General features: G+C 36.3%; 1 protein-coding gene across 1 annotated transcript in view; it reads right to left on the bottom strand.

Annotated features, from left to right (window-relative positions):
- Window positions 1-20,064, bottom strand: part of CLCN5 (chloride channel, voltage-sensitive 5) — a 140,448-nt gene that overhangs the window by 31,736 nt on the left and 88,648 nt on the right. Inside the window, exon 4 of the mRNA XM_012648702.1 lies at window positions 9,191-9,337. Within this exon, the coding sequence (XP_012504156.1) occupies window positions 9,191-9,337 (147 nt within the window). The remainder of the gene's footprint in view (window positions 1-9,190; window positions 9,338-20,064) is intronic.

Here is a 20,064-nt window from a genome sequence, read left to right as displayed (position 1 = left end):
AAAAGGATAATAAAAAATACTATGAACAACTCTACACACACAAATTTGCTAACTTAGATGAAATGGACCAATTACTTGAAAGACACCAAACTACCGAAACTTACACAGGAGAAACAAAAATTCTAAATAGCCTTATGTTTATTATTAGATCAAAAATTAATAATCTCCTCCAATAGAAAGCACCAGGCCAAGATGATTTCACTAGTAAGTTCTACCAAATATTAAGGAAGAAATAATACCAATTTTTCACAATCTCTTCCAAGAAATAATAGCAGAGGAGACATTTCCTAACTTACTCCATGAGGCCAACATCACCCCATATGAAAACCTAATAAAGACATTACAAGAAAGAAAACTACAAACCAGTGTCTCTCATGAACATAGATGTAAAAGTCCTCAAAAATATTAGTAAATTTAATCCAACAATGTATACAAAGAATTATACACCCCAACCAAGTGGAATTTATTCTAGGTATGCGAAGCTGGTTCAACATTCCAAAAATCAATGTAATCTACCATATCAATAGACTAAATAATAAAAATCATATGATCATATCAACTGACACCACAAAAGCATTTGACATAATTCAACATCCATTCATGATTCAAACTCTCAGCAAACTAGGAATAAAGGGTAATTTCCTCAACTTAATAAAGAACATCTACAAAAAGACCCTGCAGTTAACATAAAACTTAATGGTGAGAAACTGAACTCTTCTCCCCTAAGATCAGGAACAAGACAAGAATGTCTTCTCTTACCACTCATCTATTCAACAACTTAGCTAGTTAATTAGGACAACAAAAGTAAATAAAAGGTACACGGTTTGAAAAGGCAGAAATAAAGCTGTCTTTATTCACAGGTGACACAACTGTCTATGTAGAAAATCTTTAGAATCCTAAAGAAATCCTAAAGGGAGGAAAAAAACCCAACCTCCTGAAAAGAATAGAATATAGTAACACTGCAGGACATAAGGTCAAGATACAAAACTCAATTGCTTTCTTTATACAAGCAATGAACTAGAATTGCAAATTTTAAAAAACAATACCATTTGCAATAGCCCACCCCAAAATTAAACACTTAGGTATAAATCTAAGAAAATATACACAGGATCTATATGCAGAAAACTACAAAATATGGAAGAAGTAAATCAAAGAAGATCTAGATAGATATTCTATGTTCACGGAATGAAAAACTCAATACTATTAAGATGTCATTTCTTCCCAACTTGATCTATAGATTCAACACAAACTCAGTCAAAACCCAAGTAAGTTATTTTGCAACTACAATAAACTGACTCTAAAGCTTCTGTGGGAAAGCAAAACATCTAGAATAGCCAACACAATACTGAAAATGAACAAAGTTGAAAGACTCACACTACCCTATTTCAAGATTTACTATAAATCTATAATAATCAAGACAGCATGATACTGTCAAAAGAAAAGATGCATAGATCAAGGGGACAGACTAGAGAGCTCAGAAATAGACCCACACAAATATAGTCAAATAGTGTTTCATGAAGGTACAAAGGCAATTCAATAGAGAAAGGACAGTGATTTCAACAACCAGTGCTGCAATGATGGAGCATACATAAGTAAAAAAGAGAACACAGACAAAGACCTTACACTTTTCACAAAAATTAACCCAAAATGGATCATTGACCTACATGTAAAATACGAAACTATTAAACTTCTAGAAGATAACACGGGACAAAATCTATATGATCTTGGATTTGGTGATGACTTTTTAGATGCAGGAAAGAAAAAATTGCTAAGTTGGACTTCATTAAAACTAAAAATTTCTCATAAGTGTACATATAAGAATAACATCTATTGGATGTCGGGCAGGGAGGAGGAGGGAGGAGGGGATAGGTATTTGCATATACAAAGAGTGCAATGCGCACCATCCAAGGGATGGGCACACTTGAAACTCGGACTTGGGGGGGAGTGGGGAGGCAAGGGCAACATACATAACCTAAACATCTGTACCCCCATAATATGCAGAAATAAAAAAAAAAAAAACTAAAAATTTCTGCTTTGCAAAAGCCACTGTAAGGAGAATGTAAGGACAAGCCCCAGACTGGGATGAAACATTTGCAAAACACGTATCTGATAAAGGACTGTTATCTAAAATACAAAGAACCCTCAAACTCGACAATAGAAAACAACCCAATTTAAAACTGCGCAAAAAACCTGAAATTCACCAGAGAAGATATACATATGGGAAAAAGCCTATGAAAAGATGCTCAGCATCATTTTCCATTAGAGAAATGCAAATTAAAACAATGAGATACCATTACATACCTATTAGAATGGCTAAAATCCAAAATACTGACAATACCAAGGATGCAAAGTAACAGGAACTCGCATTCATAGCTGGTAGGAATGCAAAATGGTATAGCCACTTTGGAAGAGAGTTTGGCACTTTCTTACAAAACTAAACATAGTCTTACCATATGATCCAGCAATTATACACTTGATTTGAAAATTTATGTCCACACAAAAACCTACACACAGATGTTTATACCAGCTTCATTCATAATTGCCCAAAAGAGAAAGCAACCAAGATGTCCTTCAGTAGGTGAATGGATAAACAAACAGTGGTACATCCAGACAGTGGAATATTATTCAGCAGTAAAAAGGAATGAGCAATCAATCCACACAAAGACACAGTGAATCTTAAATGCATATTGCTAAGTGAAGGAAGCTAGCTTAAAAAGGTTGCATTCTGTATGATTCCATTTATGTGACATTCTGGAAAAGGCAAATTTATGGAAACAATAAAAAAAGTGGTTGCTAGGGGCTCAGAGAGGAGGGGGTTAAATAGGTACAGCACAGGGGGTTTGTTAGGGCAGTGAAACTATTCTGAAAGATACTGTAATAGTGGATACATTTTACCAAAACCCATAGAACTGAACAGCACAGAGTGAAACTTAATGTACACAAATTTAAAAATATAATTTGGGAGACTGAAGATCCCAGGATGGAATGCGGAATGTGACAAAAGAATTTAACTGTATCACAAATTTATGAAATAGCCTCACTGAAGGAGATAAGGGGAAAAGGTGCTGATCCAAGTAACTGTGGAAATGAATGGAATCTGTAAGACTAAAGGTAAAAGGAATAGTTCATAAACACTGTACTCTCATTGATAAAGTTGCCTGTTATGGAGAATATAGGTTAACAATTCTGAAACCACTGTACACATATAGTCATGTATAGCTTAATGATGGGGAAATGTTCTGAGAAATGCGTTGTTAGGTGATTTTGTCATCCTACGAACACCATAGAGTGTACTTACACAAACCTGGATAGTGTAGCCTCCTATACACCTAGGCTATGGGTATGGCCTATTGCTCCTTGGCTACAAACTTGTACAGCATGTTACCGTACTAAGTACTACAGGCAATTGTAACACAACACTAAATATTTGTGTATCTAAACATAGAAAAGTTATGGTAAAAATATAGTATTATGATATTATGAGACCACCCACTGTCATATATGCAACCCATAGTTGACCAACACATCACTATACAGTACATGACTATATACTGGAAGTGAACAGTTAAGTAATGGATAGTAGATGGTGGGAAGTTACAGACAAGCAAAGGCAGGAAGCTAGAATGATCCACATGGTAATGGATTAGAATTAGAGACATCAGTATGATCTCATGTTTTGCTTAATGTAGATACCAGTGGTTACATATAGATATATTTATAGACATGTGTGCATATATGTGTGTATGAGTCAGTATACATACACATATTTCCTTACTCCTTTGGCTGACAGGGCCTAGAAATAACAAGGCCCCAGTAGAAATTAGCATAATAAGTATCTATATCGTGGTTTCTAATACCAATAACAGGAACAAGGGCTCCTTGGAAAAATGGCTAATTCTAGTACTGAGGCAGGAAATATATCTCATGGGCCTGGGGCATACTACAGTGCCAAACAAATAAGCAAGTGTTCAAAAGAAAACCCACAATGATAGGGATTTGTCAAAGAGAAATGAAGCCAATTGAAAGAGCTTCCAATGGCCAAAGCTAGAACAATTTGAGCAACGAAATAAAGTAGTAATGGATTATAACCCAAAGTATAAAATAAATGAGTCCATAATGATATAAATAAATTACTGAATAAATAAATAGGAGAGAGAAGACAATTCTCCCATGTAGAACAATTCCAAATAATTTCTGTAGATACTTCACTCTTGAGGAGGTGGAATGTCACTCCCTAGTCCTTAAATGTGGGCTGTACATAGTGAATTCCTTCAAAAGCATACAGTATGGAAAGAAGGGGGAAAAAAAGAGTAGGTTTACAGTGGAAAACCCTGACAAGCACTACCTTACCCAGGTGATTAAGATCAACATCAACAGTGGTAAGTCATGTTGATAGTACACACCCTTGATAAGATGTGATGAGAAGGGCACTTTACCTCTATGGTCTTCCTCTCAAAAACCCATAATTCCAGTCTAATCACAAGAAAAACATCAGACAAATCCCAATTGAGAGACATTCTACAAAATACCTGCCCAGCACTCTTCAAAACTGGTAATTTCATCAAAAACAAGGAAAGTCTGAGCAAATGTCACAGCCAAGAGGAGCCTAAGGAGACATGATGAATACATGCAATGTGGTGTCCTTGATGAGACATTTAGGTTAACACTTCTGAATAAAGTATATACTTTAGCTAATAAAAAATAAAAATGAATGGTGGAAAGATTAAAGGATATCGATTTTAAAAGCTGACCATTTTCTTATTAAGTTACCTAAAGGAAGCCTTTAAAGCCCGTGGACATCACCACAGGTCTCATTTTAAAGATTCAACATATAAAACTAGTGTGGTTTATGGCCCCACAAAGCTTTTGATATGGGCTACTTTTTTTTTTTCAAGTTCAAAAAGCAGCAATAATGATTGCCATTCTCCCAGGCTAAGTGTTCAGGGAAGTTAGAGTATTATGAGAATGATGGAATCCAAAGTAGCTTTTCCTCCCCACACAATCCACACAGTTGCTCTAGTCAGATAGCTTGGAGAAAGCCTAACTGAGGTGATGATGATAGATTTCTCCATACACTGGAGCCCAGGATGTTCTCCTTTGTTCTCAGTTTCTCTCTGGAGGAAAACTATGACTTTTTTACAGTGGGCAGAACAAACACTGTTTCACAATTTACTTGGTGGATTTCGAGTACTGTCATGCTTTTCATTCTACCACATTTGACTATTAAGATGTTTTTCTTCTCTGGGAAGTAAGAAGTTAGGTGGAGACTTAGCAGGTGGTATGGGGGAACACAGCCTACACCATAATATGCTTAGGCTTTGAAGTCATCCCTAACTCTTTTCTATTTTATTCCCCACATCTAATTGGTCCTATCAATTCCCCCTCTGAAATTTCTCCAGAACTTATTCCTTCCTCTCTGTCTTTATTCAGGCCTTTTGATTGTTTGCCTAGATTAAAAAACAACAACAACGACAACAACAGTTTCACTGGTCTTCCAGTCACCAACCTACATTTCTCCTCAATCTACCTTCCACCCTGCCAAAAATTCTCTAAAACTCAAATCTGATCATGTCATTCCTGTGCTTTTAAATCATTTGATGGTGCCGTGGTTACAAGATTAGGTCCAAAAGCATACACAATCTGGACCCCACCTAGATTTCTAACTAAATCTCCTCCCACCCTATCCCCTGCTATCCTCCCTCCTGCTACAACTGCCAACACCATCCCCACCCCAGAAGCTTTAGGCCTCAGACAGGCAGACTCTGCTTCTTGAATATAAAGGGCTCTCTCATGCTACTGTGCCTATACCTGTGTTGCTCTCTCTGCCAAGAAATGTCTCCTCATTTGACAGAGAGTAGCAAGGGACACTAGGTAGAAGAACAAGGAGGCAAGGGAAAGATGGGAATCAAAGAGCATTACTAAAACAGCACAACGCTGGGATCATATCTGGGTGTTCCTTAAACATAGAATGAATGAATGAATGCATTGCTGACCATGAGGTCCAGGCTGCAGAGGCAGGCAAGTGAGAACGGACTATGAAAACAGCTCTGAATGTTTTGCTGTTACTCAAACCCTTTTTCCATTTTCCTCCCCCTTCCGTTCTTTCAGATCACCATGTTTATGTTTATTCTAATTTACAGACTACTATAACACTACCTCAGATGCATTTAACCATGCTATGCATAATTTATTTATTCATTCCTCATAAATCAAGCCCTCTAGTCATCTGGAAAACAAGAACCACTTTTACTGCCTTCCAAGCCCCTTCTAACTAATCTTTTTAGTACGTGCTATTGTGCTTGGTACAAAAAGCAGTATTTTATGCACAGTTTCACCACCAAATATCAAGGACTTTGTGACCTTTTTTCTGTTGTTGGTGTCTTTATTAGGAAATCCCATGTGAAAACATTAAAGTAGTACAATTAGAAACCAAAGCAAGAAAATTATCACTGCTATAATATAATGTATAAGTGTAGTAAGTGGACTGATTTTCATGTGTGGCTCATGGAAAGCAACCTCACTATTTTATGATCAGACCTTGTAAACCACAAGCAGTAATTCTTCTGTAAAGGCTAGTGAAAAGTGTTGAAGGAATACTCATGTGAAAACACATTCTATAATCATAGGCAATGTCAAAATCTTGTTCTGCCTAAGTTTTCTAGTCTATGAAATGGGAATATTGGATAGTCACTTAATCCAATCATCTACTGAGAGCAACATGAACATATAAAAAGTACTCTGAAGTTACAGATGGTATGAAATCATTTTCTATTAGAAGCAATGGGGATAACTAATCACTCTGGTTTAGCCAAAAGGCTTAAGTAGCCAATTTAAGCTATGGATTCCTTAACTGATCACTCTACCGGAGCCAGTGATCCTAGTACTTATTAGAATGGGTAATTAACTAGGTAATCTGCCTATGTATTCATTTATTGTGTTCCCCAACAATATCTAAGTTCTGGGTAAATGTTTGTCGTAATTCTACCACTGTATCCCCAGTCCCTACAGTAGTGCCTAGTTCATAGCCCCAGTGCTCAAAACCTATTTGTTAAATGAATGGATGAAGGAGCTTTTTCCTCACAGTGACAATAATGTTAATTCAGACTTCTTAGCATGACATTCAAGGCCCCAATTTACCTATTAGGACTTATATTCTGTCTTCTTATACCTGTGCATATTATGCCTGTTGATATCTCTGTAAAAGCTTGCTTTCTGCCTGAAATGCTCTCCTTATTGCCAAATAACTAACTGTTCAAGACCTTGCTACAATAAACCTTTTCTGTGAAATCTTCTCCAGTCCTTCACAGATACACACACACACATACATACACATATACACAATGCTTCCTCTGCTAAGTTCCTATAAGAGCTATAGCAGTTATATTAATAATATTGGGTTATAGCAGTAATAATATAATAGTACTTATATCTAACATTTTATTGAGCACTTAACTCTGCCAGGTATCGTTATTAATATAAGCACTTTATATGTATATGTATTATCTCATTTAATCCTAAAAACAACTTTAAGAGGTAGGTACTATCTTAAGTACTTATGTGGCCATTTAGCTAGCTAGAATCAACTTCATGAAGGTAGGGAAGGTGTCTCAAAGCCTTGCTAATTCCTAGAACCTAGCAAAGTGTCTACAGTGTCATGTGCCCTTAATACAAATTTGCTAAATTATGAATCCTAACAGTAATTCCTTGTCCTCTGACTTTATTTAGAGAATGGCAATCCTAGTCAGTTAAAGAACCAGATAGTAGTTTTAAAGTAATTATACAAATTTAATATTAAAGTGATAGAGTCCTTTCTAAGTACAACAAGAAACTTGGAAGTCATAAAGGAAAAGGGAAATATATCTGGCTATATAAAAATTTAAAATATTTGTAGATTTAAAAAAATCAAAGTTAAAAAAGACAAACCAGAAATAGAAAAAATTTTTTCAATTTATGTCAGACAGAGGAGTAATAATAATACATCAAGAGCTCTGATAAATAAATAAGAAAAGATAATCAGCCCATTAGAAAAAGAGGACAAACATATGGACAGGAAACTTCCAGAAAAAGAAATTAAAATGGTTCATAAACGTATGAAAATATGCTTAACTTTATTAATTAAAAAACTGAAAGTAAAACAATAATGGGAATTTTTATCCTATATTATGAAGATGAAAAAAGAATTATGATATTCAGCACTGGTAAGGTTGTGGGGAAATGAGCACTCTCACGCACTCATGCTACGAAACTGCTCTCAGGTACTTAAAAGATACATATATATATGCAGACAAGTTTGTTCTCATTGTTTGTAATAGCAAAACATTAGAAGCAACTGAAATGTGCATCAGTAAAAGCTTGGTTAGATAAACTACGGTACCATAAAATTGTATGCAGACACTGAAAAGAATGACGTAACTAGGTAACCAAATAACAAATGAGGGGAATTTTTATTTTACGTATGTATTCCAATTAATAAAAAATCCAATTACAAAAAGGGAGAAAGGATTGGAACACATACTTCATCAAAAAGGATATAAGGCTGGCAAATAAGCACATGAAACAATGTTCAACATCATTAGCCATTAAGGAAATTACATTGAAACCGTGATGAGATAACACTACAAATCTATTAGGATGGCCCAAATAAAAATTACTGAAAATACCAAGAGCTATTGAGGATGCAGAATAAGTGGAACTCTCATACATAGCTAGTTCAGATGCAAAATGGTACAGGCACTTTGGAAAATGGTTTGGCAGTTTCTTATAAAGTTAAACACACATTTACCATATACCACAGTGATCTTGTTCCTGGGTATACTACTCAGCAAGAAAAAGGAATAAACAACTTGGATAAATCTCCAAAGCATTAAACTGAGTGAAAATCGCCGGTCTCAAAAGGTGATGTGCTATGTGATTCCATGCACATGACCTCATCGAAAAGGAAAAAACTACAGGGACAGAGAAAAAATCAGTGGTACCAGGGGGTAGGGAGAAGGGAAGTCTGACTGTAAAGAGTAGCAAAAGGGAATTCTTCAGAGGGTTGAACGGTTCTGTATCCTGTCAATGGTGGTGGTTACAAGAATCTAGGCATATCTTAAAACTCAGGACCGTGTGCCAGAAAGTAAATGAATTTTACTGTCCATAAATTTAAAATAATTTTTAAAAGATAAATTATCATCACCAGTAATGATACCTTCTACTTCTCGGTCTAAGGGAGGAACGTCATCTCTCATGGAGAAATCCATAGCTGTCCCTGGAATGTCCATCAAGTCCTCATCACTGGAGCTGCTCCGGAAGCTACTAAAACTCCCCTGCCGAAAGCCTCTGTTATCCATGGCTCCTGTGCAGAAAGAAAATAGCAGGCTTACAACAATGACCTCCAAGCCCCTTACTGCTTTTTCTTTTTTTTTTGTTATTGTAATACACATAACATAAAGTTTACCATTTGAACCATTTTAAAGTATAAAATTCAGTAGCATTGAGTACATTTACAATGTGCAACCGTCACCACTATCCATTTCCAGAACTTTTTCATCATCCCAAACAGAAACTCTGTACCCAGCAAATAGTAACTCCCCATGCCCCAGCCCCTGGTAACCTCTATTATACTTTTTGTCTCTATAGATTTGCTGATTCTAGATATTTCATGTAAGTGGAATCACAAAACATGTGCCCTTTTGTGTCTAGTTTCTTTCATTTAGCATGTTTTCAGTGTTCATCCTTGTTACATGTATACATCAGCATGTATCAGCACTTCATTAATTTTAATGGCTGAATAATATTCCATTGTATGGGTAAATCATATTTTGTTTATCCATTCATCGGCTGATGGACATTTGTATAGTTTTCACTTTTGGTGTTGCCACTTAGTTTTATGTCTTCTTTTGTACTCTTGCTTTGACAATATAGACGTGCAAACTATTTAATGTATGCATGCAAACTACTTAATATGTTCAGTTACCCTCTAGATGTAATGTACCTCTGGCCTTACCATGTAGTTGATGGCAGTTTTTTGAGAATCATTCAAATGAGCATAAAACCAAATGAGGGCACATATAATGGGAGTTCACAAGTAATCAACTGAAATAAAAACTAGACATCTCTAATCTGTCATGGGGCTAGAGAAAAAAACTAGACAACAGTATTGAGAAATGTACATTTGGGAATGGAAAAAACATTATCTTATTCCTCTGACTCTCCCAGAGCTCCTAAGACAATGTACATGCAAAGAAATACTGCATGATTGACACAGGGGAAAAAGAGGAATACTGTGCCATTCAATGATGTTCTCAATAATTTAATATTAAAGATGAAAAATTTTCTACACATCAAGTGTAAATCTTCAGATTATAAGTTTTAGTCAAAAATTCTTAGTATACTGATTTAAAAAAAAAACAGCAGCATTATGGCCAATTTGACTTTATGAAGCCCTGTCTGCCCCCATTTTTTTTGTAATGAAATCTTGGTCAAAAATCATAACCAGAAAAGTTCTACTAGATTAGACAAATATTATTCCTGTTGAGGTTTCCAACTCTTCTAAGAAACTTCTTGCTCTAGGTTGTCAGAATTAAGTGTGATGAATGTGGTAAAAACCAAATAGGATAAATTAGGTAATAGGCCTGAAAAACTGGAATCAGAACAGACAAATATTGAGCATAAAGGAGAAAGAGCTGACATTTACCAGGTACTTATCAATTTCCAGGCACTGGTCTATGTGCTTAAAGTAAATTCTTCCATTTAATTTTTCCAACATTCCTATGCTATCGCATTATCACTTCTAGTGCAGATGAGGAAACTGAAGCTCAGAGAGGCCAAGTAACTTGCACAGTTAGTATTTTCTAAAAAGAATTAAGCTCCAAATCATGTGTTTAATTTTACAATACCTCACTAGTGATAAAGAGACCAAGCTGACTGAAGCGTGAGTGACATTTATGAACACCTACTGTGTAGGAATCATTGTGTGATAGTGGGACAGATAGAAAAATGATGCTGGGTAGGCCAGATGAGATGAAGACTAGGAGGCAAAGATTTACACAATGTATATACGTATCAAGACATCACACTGTACCCCATAAATAAGTACAATTATTATGTGTCAATTAAAAATAAAATTTAAAAAATGCATTCTAAGTAGTCTTCTTTAATACACAAAAATAGCTTAAAATCTGTGCAGATGTGAATTAAATAATAGGTTATACTAGAACATTACCATGCTTACATGATGATATATGGTCAGGTAAGGAAGGGGACAAATTTACTCCAAGGTACTAATAATACAAAATTATTGATCATAAAACCATTTCCTGAGCTACAAAAACTAACCTTGCTGTGTGGATCAAATGAGTGCTGGGATATTGTGAAGTCATGTTTTGCAGCCTCAGCCGAGCTCTCGTTGCTCACCAATCCATCCTTGCTGGACTTTTCCCCTTTCTCTACCTTGTCTTCGTCACTCCCTTTCTCCTGAGAGTACTCCCTCAATAATGCACTTAAATAAAACTCCTTGTCTCAGTTTCTGTGTCTAGGAAACTGGACCTAACGCAGGATTCTTAGCAGGTTTTTCCTATTACTAAGAACACATAGGAAATCTTGACTCTGTCTTCCCTCCTGTCATCCAGGAGGACGTATCTTTACTCTTTAAGAAAAAAACAAAAACTTTCATTCTGTGTTGATGTTGGTCAAATTGTTAAGAGTGTATCCAAAAGCATGTTTACATTGGGCTTTTGGGTTCATGCTGGCTCATGGAAGCTCATTTCCTTTTTTAATGATGAAAATCTTTTGTCTGCTTTACAAATAACCATACCCTATAGTGAACACTGCAACATTTGACAAGGACAAGGCCAGCAAACATTGTTGGGTAGTATTCAAATAACATAACATTTGGATCTCCTAAGCAAGATTAACAGCATTGCACAGAATCACATGACAAAGCTACCCATTTAAGGGCTTATTTCACTTCTAAAACTTGTTATTTCTTGGAATACCACTCGCAGGATCTGTATTAAGTATACTATGCATATAAACTTATTACTCTTTATCTTATTTGCAAGAATGACTCACTGTTATCAGCAGACAGGGCCATGAACATACACGAGTAACATGTAACAGCTACAACCAAGGCTAAATGATTAAATCATGACTTTCTTGTAAGCTCCTGGACCCCTTCCTGAAAATTTTGATCTTAACTTTTGACTCTATGTGTCAATGTTTTCTGCTCTTGCTTTGAACCTGACATCAGTGGATTCCTTTAAACCAGTAACGTTTCTATGTTGATTGCTAATTTTCTCCCACTTTCCCAATTTCTCAACTGATTCTGGAGGGAATTCAAAATTTGGAAAAACATAAACTTCCTGAGAAGTACCAGAAGGAATACTCACGTGAAATCACTACCTGAAACAGATCCTTGGGCTTTTCTTGAGGTGCATAATCCTGACACTCTTGAAGATTATAGGCCAGTTATTTGGTAAACAATATCTCAATTTTGGTTTGTCTGATGTTTCCTCATGAACAGACTCAGTTTTACGCAACTTTGGCAGGAATATCAGAGAAGTGATATGCTGTATTCTTCTAATTGCATCCTGTCAGAGGGCACATGCTATTTATTTGCCCCATTAATGATGATATTTGATCACTTGATAAAAGTGGTGTATTCTAGGCCTTTCCATTGTTAATATATTGTCTTACTATCTTATGAGGAAGTACTTTGACACTAAGTAAATAAGTTATTTCTTATAAAACATGTCATTTATTCAATCATTTGTTTATATATAAATAACTCCTATTTTATTTGATGGGTTATTATCCCTTGCTATCATTATTTTCATGTTCAAATTTTCCAAAATTTGGCCAGTGAGAACCTCTTCAAGCGGGTTTCCATATACCTTTGGCATGTCCCCATCATGCTTTAAGAATTCCCTTAATTTCTGTCATACAAGACATTCTAGACTTGTCTTGTACTTTCATGCTCCATCCTTGAAATCAGCCATTTCTTCAAGGAACCCTGAGTCTTTTTAGTTAGGAATGGTATTTAGAAGGCATGATCTGGGTGCTCGTTGACATTTGGGTGTTGCTGTTCCCAAGCTCTCTCAGTGGACAAAAGTAGGGAACACACACACTCTCACACACACAAATACACACATTTTCACATATATTCTCTCATCCACATACATATATTGACAGAATATATGTTTTATATATATATGAATATTTACACTTACATATGTTAATATATATACACATATATAACCATAAATTCTCACTTATACCTCTGATTTCAATCCAACATGACAGGGCTCAATCTAGTTTTTCCCCTTCCTATATTTTTACCTTTCTTCACTGACAATGAGAAATCTGGATCCTATTACCCTTAATTTTTTTACTTTCTTGAACAATTCCCCCCCTGTATATAACCAATCTCCCATTTCCTCCCCAATTATTTTCCCTGCACAAGTGGTCTTCTCATATATATTGGGCTGACTCACAAAACTGAGCCATTACTCCATGTAGATGCCAACTTTACCTTGCTCAGGCTCTGACACCCACAGCAGGCTATATATCCACATGAAAGTCCAGATGCCATCTTCAAAATGTTTAAGCTCCAGCACCCCAAGCCAAGCTACCTTCTAAGCGGGTGCCCTTTTCACATCACTTGGGCTCTGACTCCCTAAGTTAGGCCACCTATATGTACAAATGTCCTCTTCAAATAAACAAACAAAATAAATAAAAAGAAAAAGAAAACAAATAGCCCCTCCACTTTGCTCTGGATCTTAACTCCCACCTGAGATAACAGATGCTTCCCAACCTTAATCTGATTATTTATTTTATCTTTTAAGTTAACCTACTATATCTAACTCTCATCTCTCCCTCAAATTCCAGTCCTGAATTCCCAAGAACTCCATTTGACACTTTTATTGCTACTCTAAACTCAATAGAAGGAAAATGAAAAGGCAGTGAAAATAATATTAACCTAAACACAAATAATACAATCCAAACAAGACATGTCCCTTGCCCTTACCCCACCCCCATCAACTTCCCTTTTTAAATGCAGGCAGCATCAGAGTCAATATTTATAGTTAATGTTTATCTAACTCTGGGATTTACTACATTCAACGAACCTACAAAAAGCACTCAATCACATGAGTAGGCACTCCAGGTTTCTAGAAATCTTAGCTGAAAACAAGCACCATTTTAGCTGATAAGAGCTGAGGCTAATAGAGTAGCACAATTAAAGAGGTTTTTTTTCAGTATAAATTTATTAACATTAAATGCCTATGAGTCCCATATGGTGACTAGCACTGAAAGAAAGCAAGAAAATTTGTAAAGTGATGCAGAATTCCCTTTCCTCTCTCCCTACTGGTTACGTGTTTCATTCAGGAAGTGATTTAAAATACACAGTTCCAGCAACTCTACATTAGCCACACAAATCATAGGAAGAAAAAGTATGGGGAGTCCAAAAATAATTTATGTTTGGCTTTGGAATGTGTCTTGTAGTCATAGTTTCAGATGAGTGTACCTATTGTTCTGGGAATTCATTAAAACAAAATAATGACAGTACAAGATGAAGACCCAACAAAGGAGAAGCTGGAAAACTTCTCTTGTTTCCCCATAGGAACCTTAACAAACTCCTTCCTGTAACCCACTGACACAGAACAATCCAGCTAAATTGAGCTGCCTCATTTCAAACATTTCCTGAAGCAGCTATCTGGTTCACTGTTTGGGTTGTAAATGTCCCCTTAGTAAATGCATAGAAAGAAAGGATCGATAAAAGAAAATTAGAAAAAGCAAGTAAATCAAATAAAACAGATGCTATGAATGCAATAAGTAAAACTGAAAGTGGTATTTGCCCACAGATAACCCATTCTGATAGTCTTTGGTTTTATTTTGCCGATATAAGAATGTTCAAGAGAAAAAAATTAAAGCAGGAGGGGCTGGGTGCCAGGGCTGATGCCTATAATCCCAAGACTCTGTAAGGCCCAGGCAGGACTGCTTGAGGCAGTTTGAGAGCAGCCTGAGCAAAAGACTCCATCTTGACAAAAATAGAAAAAGCAGCCGCACATAGAGGCAGGAGAATCACTTGAGCCAGGAGTTTGAGGTTGCAGTGAGCTGTGATGATGCCACTGCACTCCAGCTAGGGGAAGGGGTGTCAGAGCAAGACTCTGTCTCAAAAAAATAAAAAAAGGCAGGAGACAATAATGACGAAACAATTTAAGGTTCCTTAGAATTAAGATTTGAACCCGTGTCTAGTTGAACTCCAAGCCCAGTGCTCTTTCGATAATGCGTTGGGGCTTCACTATGACATGTCAGTCCAGAGAATGGCACATCTGGAATAAATTAAACCTTTAGATGGCCACAAGCCTGGGGTCATCCAGAATTTGGGGCAGGCCAGGAACAACGTAAGGGGATTTGATTTATTTTCCCAATTGGAGGATTACAGATAAGTCTTTTCATGCAATGGAGGGCTAAGGAGGGCAATCAGGGGAAAATGTTGTTTGGTCAATATTTGTATTACAAAGCTGACATGCCCTTTGTCACTTTCTTGCTTAAAATTATAAGCTGGTTTCCCACTGCCTATAGCATCAGTTTTAAACTTCTTAGCATGGCATTCAGTGCCCTATCAGATGTGGAACCCATCTACCCAGACAGCCTCATGTCCTGCCACAAATTTGTTATATTCCACATAGGCCATGTGCTTTCAAGGCCTCTATGTCCTTGCTCAGGCAAGCTGCTCTATGTGGAATCCCACTCATCCCACCCCCATTCTCTTTTCAGTGTGGTAAAACCCCATTCAATTCACCTAGGGCCAGCTCAAACAGGCTTTCCCTCAACACCCCCTTTGTTCAGACATCTATGTTGGCTGCATAATCTCTTCCACTGAGTCTTGTGATCACACTGCGTCCTTCTCATTTCTGTTGTTCCAGCAATTCTAGTGTTGTCTCTAGGTATTCAATAACTGCTTACTGAGGAGAATTCCAGGTGGGGAGGAAGGGTTAACAGGTAATCAACATATTCATATGGCTGACACTCAATAAATCTATACCTTGCCCTATGAGGGAAGGGAATTGGGGATGTAAAGAGAGTTTATTATACCATCACTACTCTCAAGGAATTTATGGTCTACTTGGGGGAAAAAACCTTCACATAATGCTATTATACAACAGTTAAATGTTAAACTGTTAGAATAAAAGTGCAATTGGCATTCAGAAAATGGAGGATTGTAAGCTAGAGAAGGCTTCATGGAGGAGAGAGGGTATTCCAGGCCCAGGAAACAAAATAGCCAAAGGCTTAGAGATGAGAATGAGGCTGGCATTTTGGCCTGACTAGAGGACAGGGTAGGTGTCTGTAAGCAAACAGAGAGATAGGCCGTGAAGGTCCTGGGGAAGCAATGGAGTCACTGAAGTTTTTGAAGAGCAACATGATAAAAATATTATTTTAGGAGGTAAGTGTGGCAACAGTAGGCTAGAAGAGAGAGAGGAGGAAAGGGCTGGGAAGGCAGTTTGCTACTTGCAGTTTCAGCATAGGTGATTTAGGTTGGAGGTGGAAGAGGGGAAAGAAAAAGGAGGAGTACACATTCCCAACAGTTGTACTAAGACCAAGGCAAGAGCCAGGTGGTAGGGGCAAACAGGATGGTGCTAGTTTGTGGCATGACCTACTAGCACCCGGTTTTACTAGTGACATTGACATGTGTGGGTTCAAATCAATTAATGTTCCCATCTCAACTAAACCATTTGGCAAAAACAAATGTATAAATCAATGGATGGCTGACATACTCATGACCCCTCAAATGAAAATATTAAGCATGTCACATATTTCAATGCTAACAAGCACAGAGAAGCAATAAACTATTTTTTACTTTTGCTCAATAAAAATATCTGTTGGGGCCGGGCGCGGTGGCTCACGCGTGTAATCCTAGTACTCTGGGAGGCTGAGGCGGGCGGATCGTTTGAGCTCAGGAGTTCGAGACCAGCCTGAGCAAGAGCGAGACCCCGTCTCTACTAAAAATAGAAAGAAATTGGCCAAACAACTGAAAGTAGAAAAAATTAGCCAGGCATGGTGGCGCGTGCCTGTAGTCCCAGCTACCTGGGAGGCTGAGGCAGGAGGATCGCTTGAGCCCAGGAGTTTGAGGTTGCTGTGAGCTAGGCTGATGCTATGGCACTCTAGCCGAGGCAAGAAAGTGAGACTCTGTCTCAAAAAAAAAAAAAAAAAAAAAAAAGTACCTGTTGGCCTGCACATGGCATTCTGGATAAGTAATATATGCCAGTTACTGCAAACACGGAAAAGGGAGAATGCAAGAGGAAGAAAAGGGTAAGAAACGCATTATACAATTAACCAAGATACAAGTATTGTCATATCATTTAAAATAAAACATTAAAAAAATAAAATAAAACATTAAGACAATCCTAAGTATAACAGTAAAAATGGTAAGAGCTAGCACACACATAAAATCACCTGCCTACGCACTATACTTTGAGCTACTCAAGGAGAGAGTAACTTAAATCTGTGTTCCCAAGTTCCTGACACAAAGAGAGGGCTCAGAAAATAATCTAGCTTACACTTCAATTCCAGTTTTAGTTACTTTATTTGGAGAAGTAGAAACCAAATACGGATCTTGGATGTTAATCTCTGAGATGCCAGAGGTTTGGGCTAATTCTTAACCCAAGGCACTTTCTCCCTCTGTTACAATTTCAGGTATGAAGTCCCCAAAGGAAATAATAGTGCATTTTCCCACAGAATGGTCTCTATCTGTGAGTCATCCTCACAGATGAGCAGGAGTTATGAGAAAAGGTAAAGACTCTGAACAGGTAATACTAGAGTAGCAGTTCTCAAACTTTGGTCTCAGGATCCCTTTAGTCATCAAAATTATTGAGGACCCCAAAGAACTTTTATTTATATGGATTATATCTATAACTATTTACTGTATTTGAAATTAAAACTGAGAAATGTTGATTTAAATTTAACAACACTCAATCCGTAATGTTAATATTGACATTAACATTTTAAAAAATAACTATTTTCCAATACAAAAATTACTGAGAGGCATTTTTACAAATCTCTTGAATGTCTGGCTTAATAGAGGACAGCTGGATTCTGCTTCACATATTCTATTACCCATCAGAGCAATAACATCATCACCTATCATACATACAGTTTCCAGAAAATTCCACTGTATACTCATGAGAAAATTAGTGAAAAACGCAAATAATGTCTTAATATGAAAATAGTTTTGACCTTACAGACTCCCCCAAAAGGGTCTCAGGAACCTGCAGACCATGCTGTGAGGATTGTTGAAATAGAGAAAGAAATCAGCATGGACAAACTGTACTTGGGGAACACCCACAATTAATGAGTAGGAAGAGGACAAACCAGTCAGAAGAGACCACGCTCACAGCTGTGAAAGTGAAACAAATGACAAACTAATCTTTTCTGTAAATGTTTTCCAAAGCTGTGATAGCCATGATGTATAAAGAGATTGTTTAAATCATTATAATTGGATCCCAACAGATAGATAGGCAAAAGACACTGGTAGATAATTTCTTAAAGAAAAGAAAAAATGGCTTTAAAAATTCAGAAAAATTTAAATTAAAGCAGTAATATGCTATCTTCCCTTAGCAGATCAGCTTTTCTTTGGTTTTATCTCAGAGATTCTTCAAATATGACAACAAATATCCTGTTATACAGGCTTTCAAGAGTGTGATAAACGGGAAGTCTAGAGAAGCACCCTGGATGATCAAGGACAAGGGTCTACCAGGCCTGACAAAGACAACATGAGAAATTTATAGATCACTTTCACTTTGGAACATACATATAAAACTCCTAAATAAATTTCAACAAACTGCATATAGCATTGCATTGAAAGATTTGCCTGCTATATATAAGGAGGATTTATTCCAGGAATGCATGACTAGTATCACAAGGGAAACCATCAACATAAGTTTTCAGATTAACAGATAAAATTTTAAAATCTATAATTATCTCAACAGATGTCAAGAACGGATTTTGTAAGTTTATAGCCATTCTGGATTAAAAATTTTACAATGTTCCACGTGGAAGATTTCTTTCTTGATATGATATAGAATATTTAAATTAAAACCAAGAAACAAAATATTATTCCCCTTAATACAGGAAGGCAATGATACCTCCTGTTGACAATTATATTTAACATGGTACAAGAAAATATTTAAAAGGGAAAAAAATGAGGAATGCATAAAGGAAAGGAAGAAATACGATATTCCGGCTTGGATTGCATGAATGCATACCTATACAACTCTAAGAATATCAACTAAAAACAGCATAAAGTAATAAATGAATTCAGAAATTATAAGGTAAATCTACAAAAAACAACTGCATTCCCACAAATTACCATAGAACTAGAAAATACAATGATAAAAGAATTCATTTATGATAGAGACATAAACTCGAAACACAATATTACTTTAAAATTTATAAAAGCCAAATAAGAAGGAAAAAAGGAAGGCATAAATCTACAGAGATGTATCATGCTCCCGGTTGGAAATTTTAAATATAGCAAGAATGAAACAGACCCTAATTTGAATTATATTACATCTATATATTAATCTAAAGTCCCTATGGCATCTTTTACATAACTTTACAGATTAATAGTGAAATTCACCCAGAAGAATAAGTAGGCAAGGATACTAGTATATGTATTTTCTTAAATATAAATATGGCAAACTTATCCTATAGATTTTAATCTTCTATAAAAAAAGAACTATTATCAAAACCTTATAGCATTGGGTTAAGAATAGAGATTCTAGCAATGGATCCAAATTTATTAGAAGAACTTAATAGTTGATAAATCAGAAGCAACACAAACATAAGGAAAGAATCACTTTTTAGTAAATAGTTGAGGGACTGCTCAAAATAAATACAGAATTACAACATATATCAACCGAAAAATTCCAGATGGGTTTTTTAAAAGTTGATAAAAAAAAAGAACACAGAGTAGTATATTTATCCCAGACATGGAGAACACACAAAATTATTTCTGATTATAGAAAAAAATAAAATGGATTAACTCATACGTGCTAAAATAAATAACTTTTTACATCAGGG

This window comes from Propithecus coquereli, unplaced genomic scaffold, assembly GCF_000956105.1.
Source record: "Propithecus coquereli isolate 6110/MARCELLA unplaced genomic scaffold, Pcoq_1.0 Scaffold2914, whole genome shotgun sequence".
Classification (NCBI taxonomy): Eukaryota; Metazoa; Chordata; class Mammalia; order Primates; family Indriidae; genus Propithecus; species Propithecus coquereli.
Note: the sequence above shows the minus strand (reverse complement) of the source record. Positions and strands in the feature narration are given on the sequence as shown.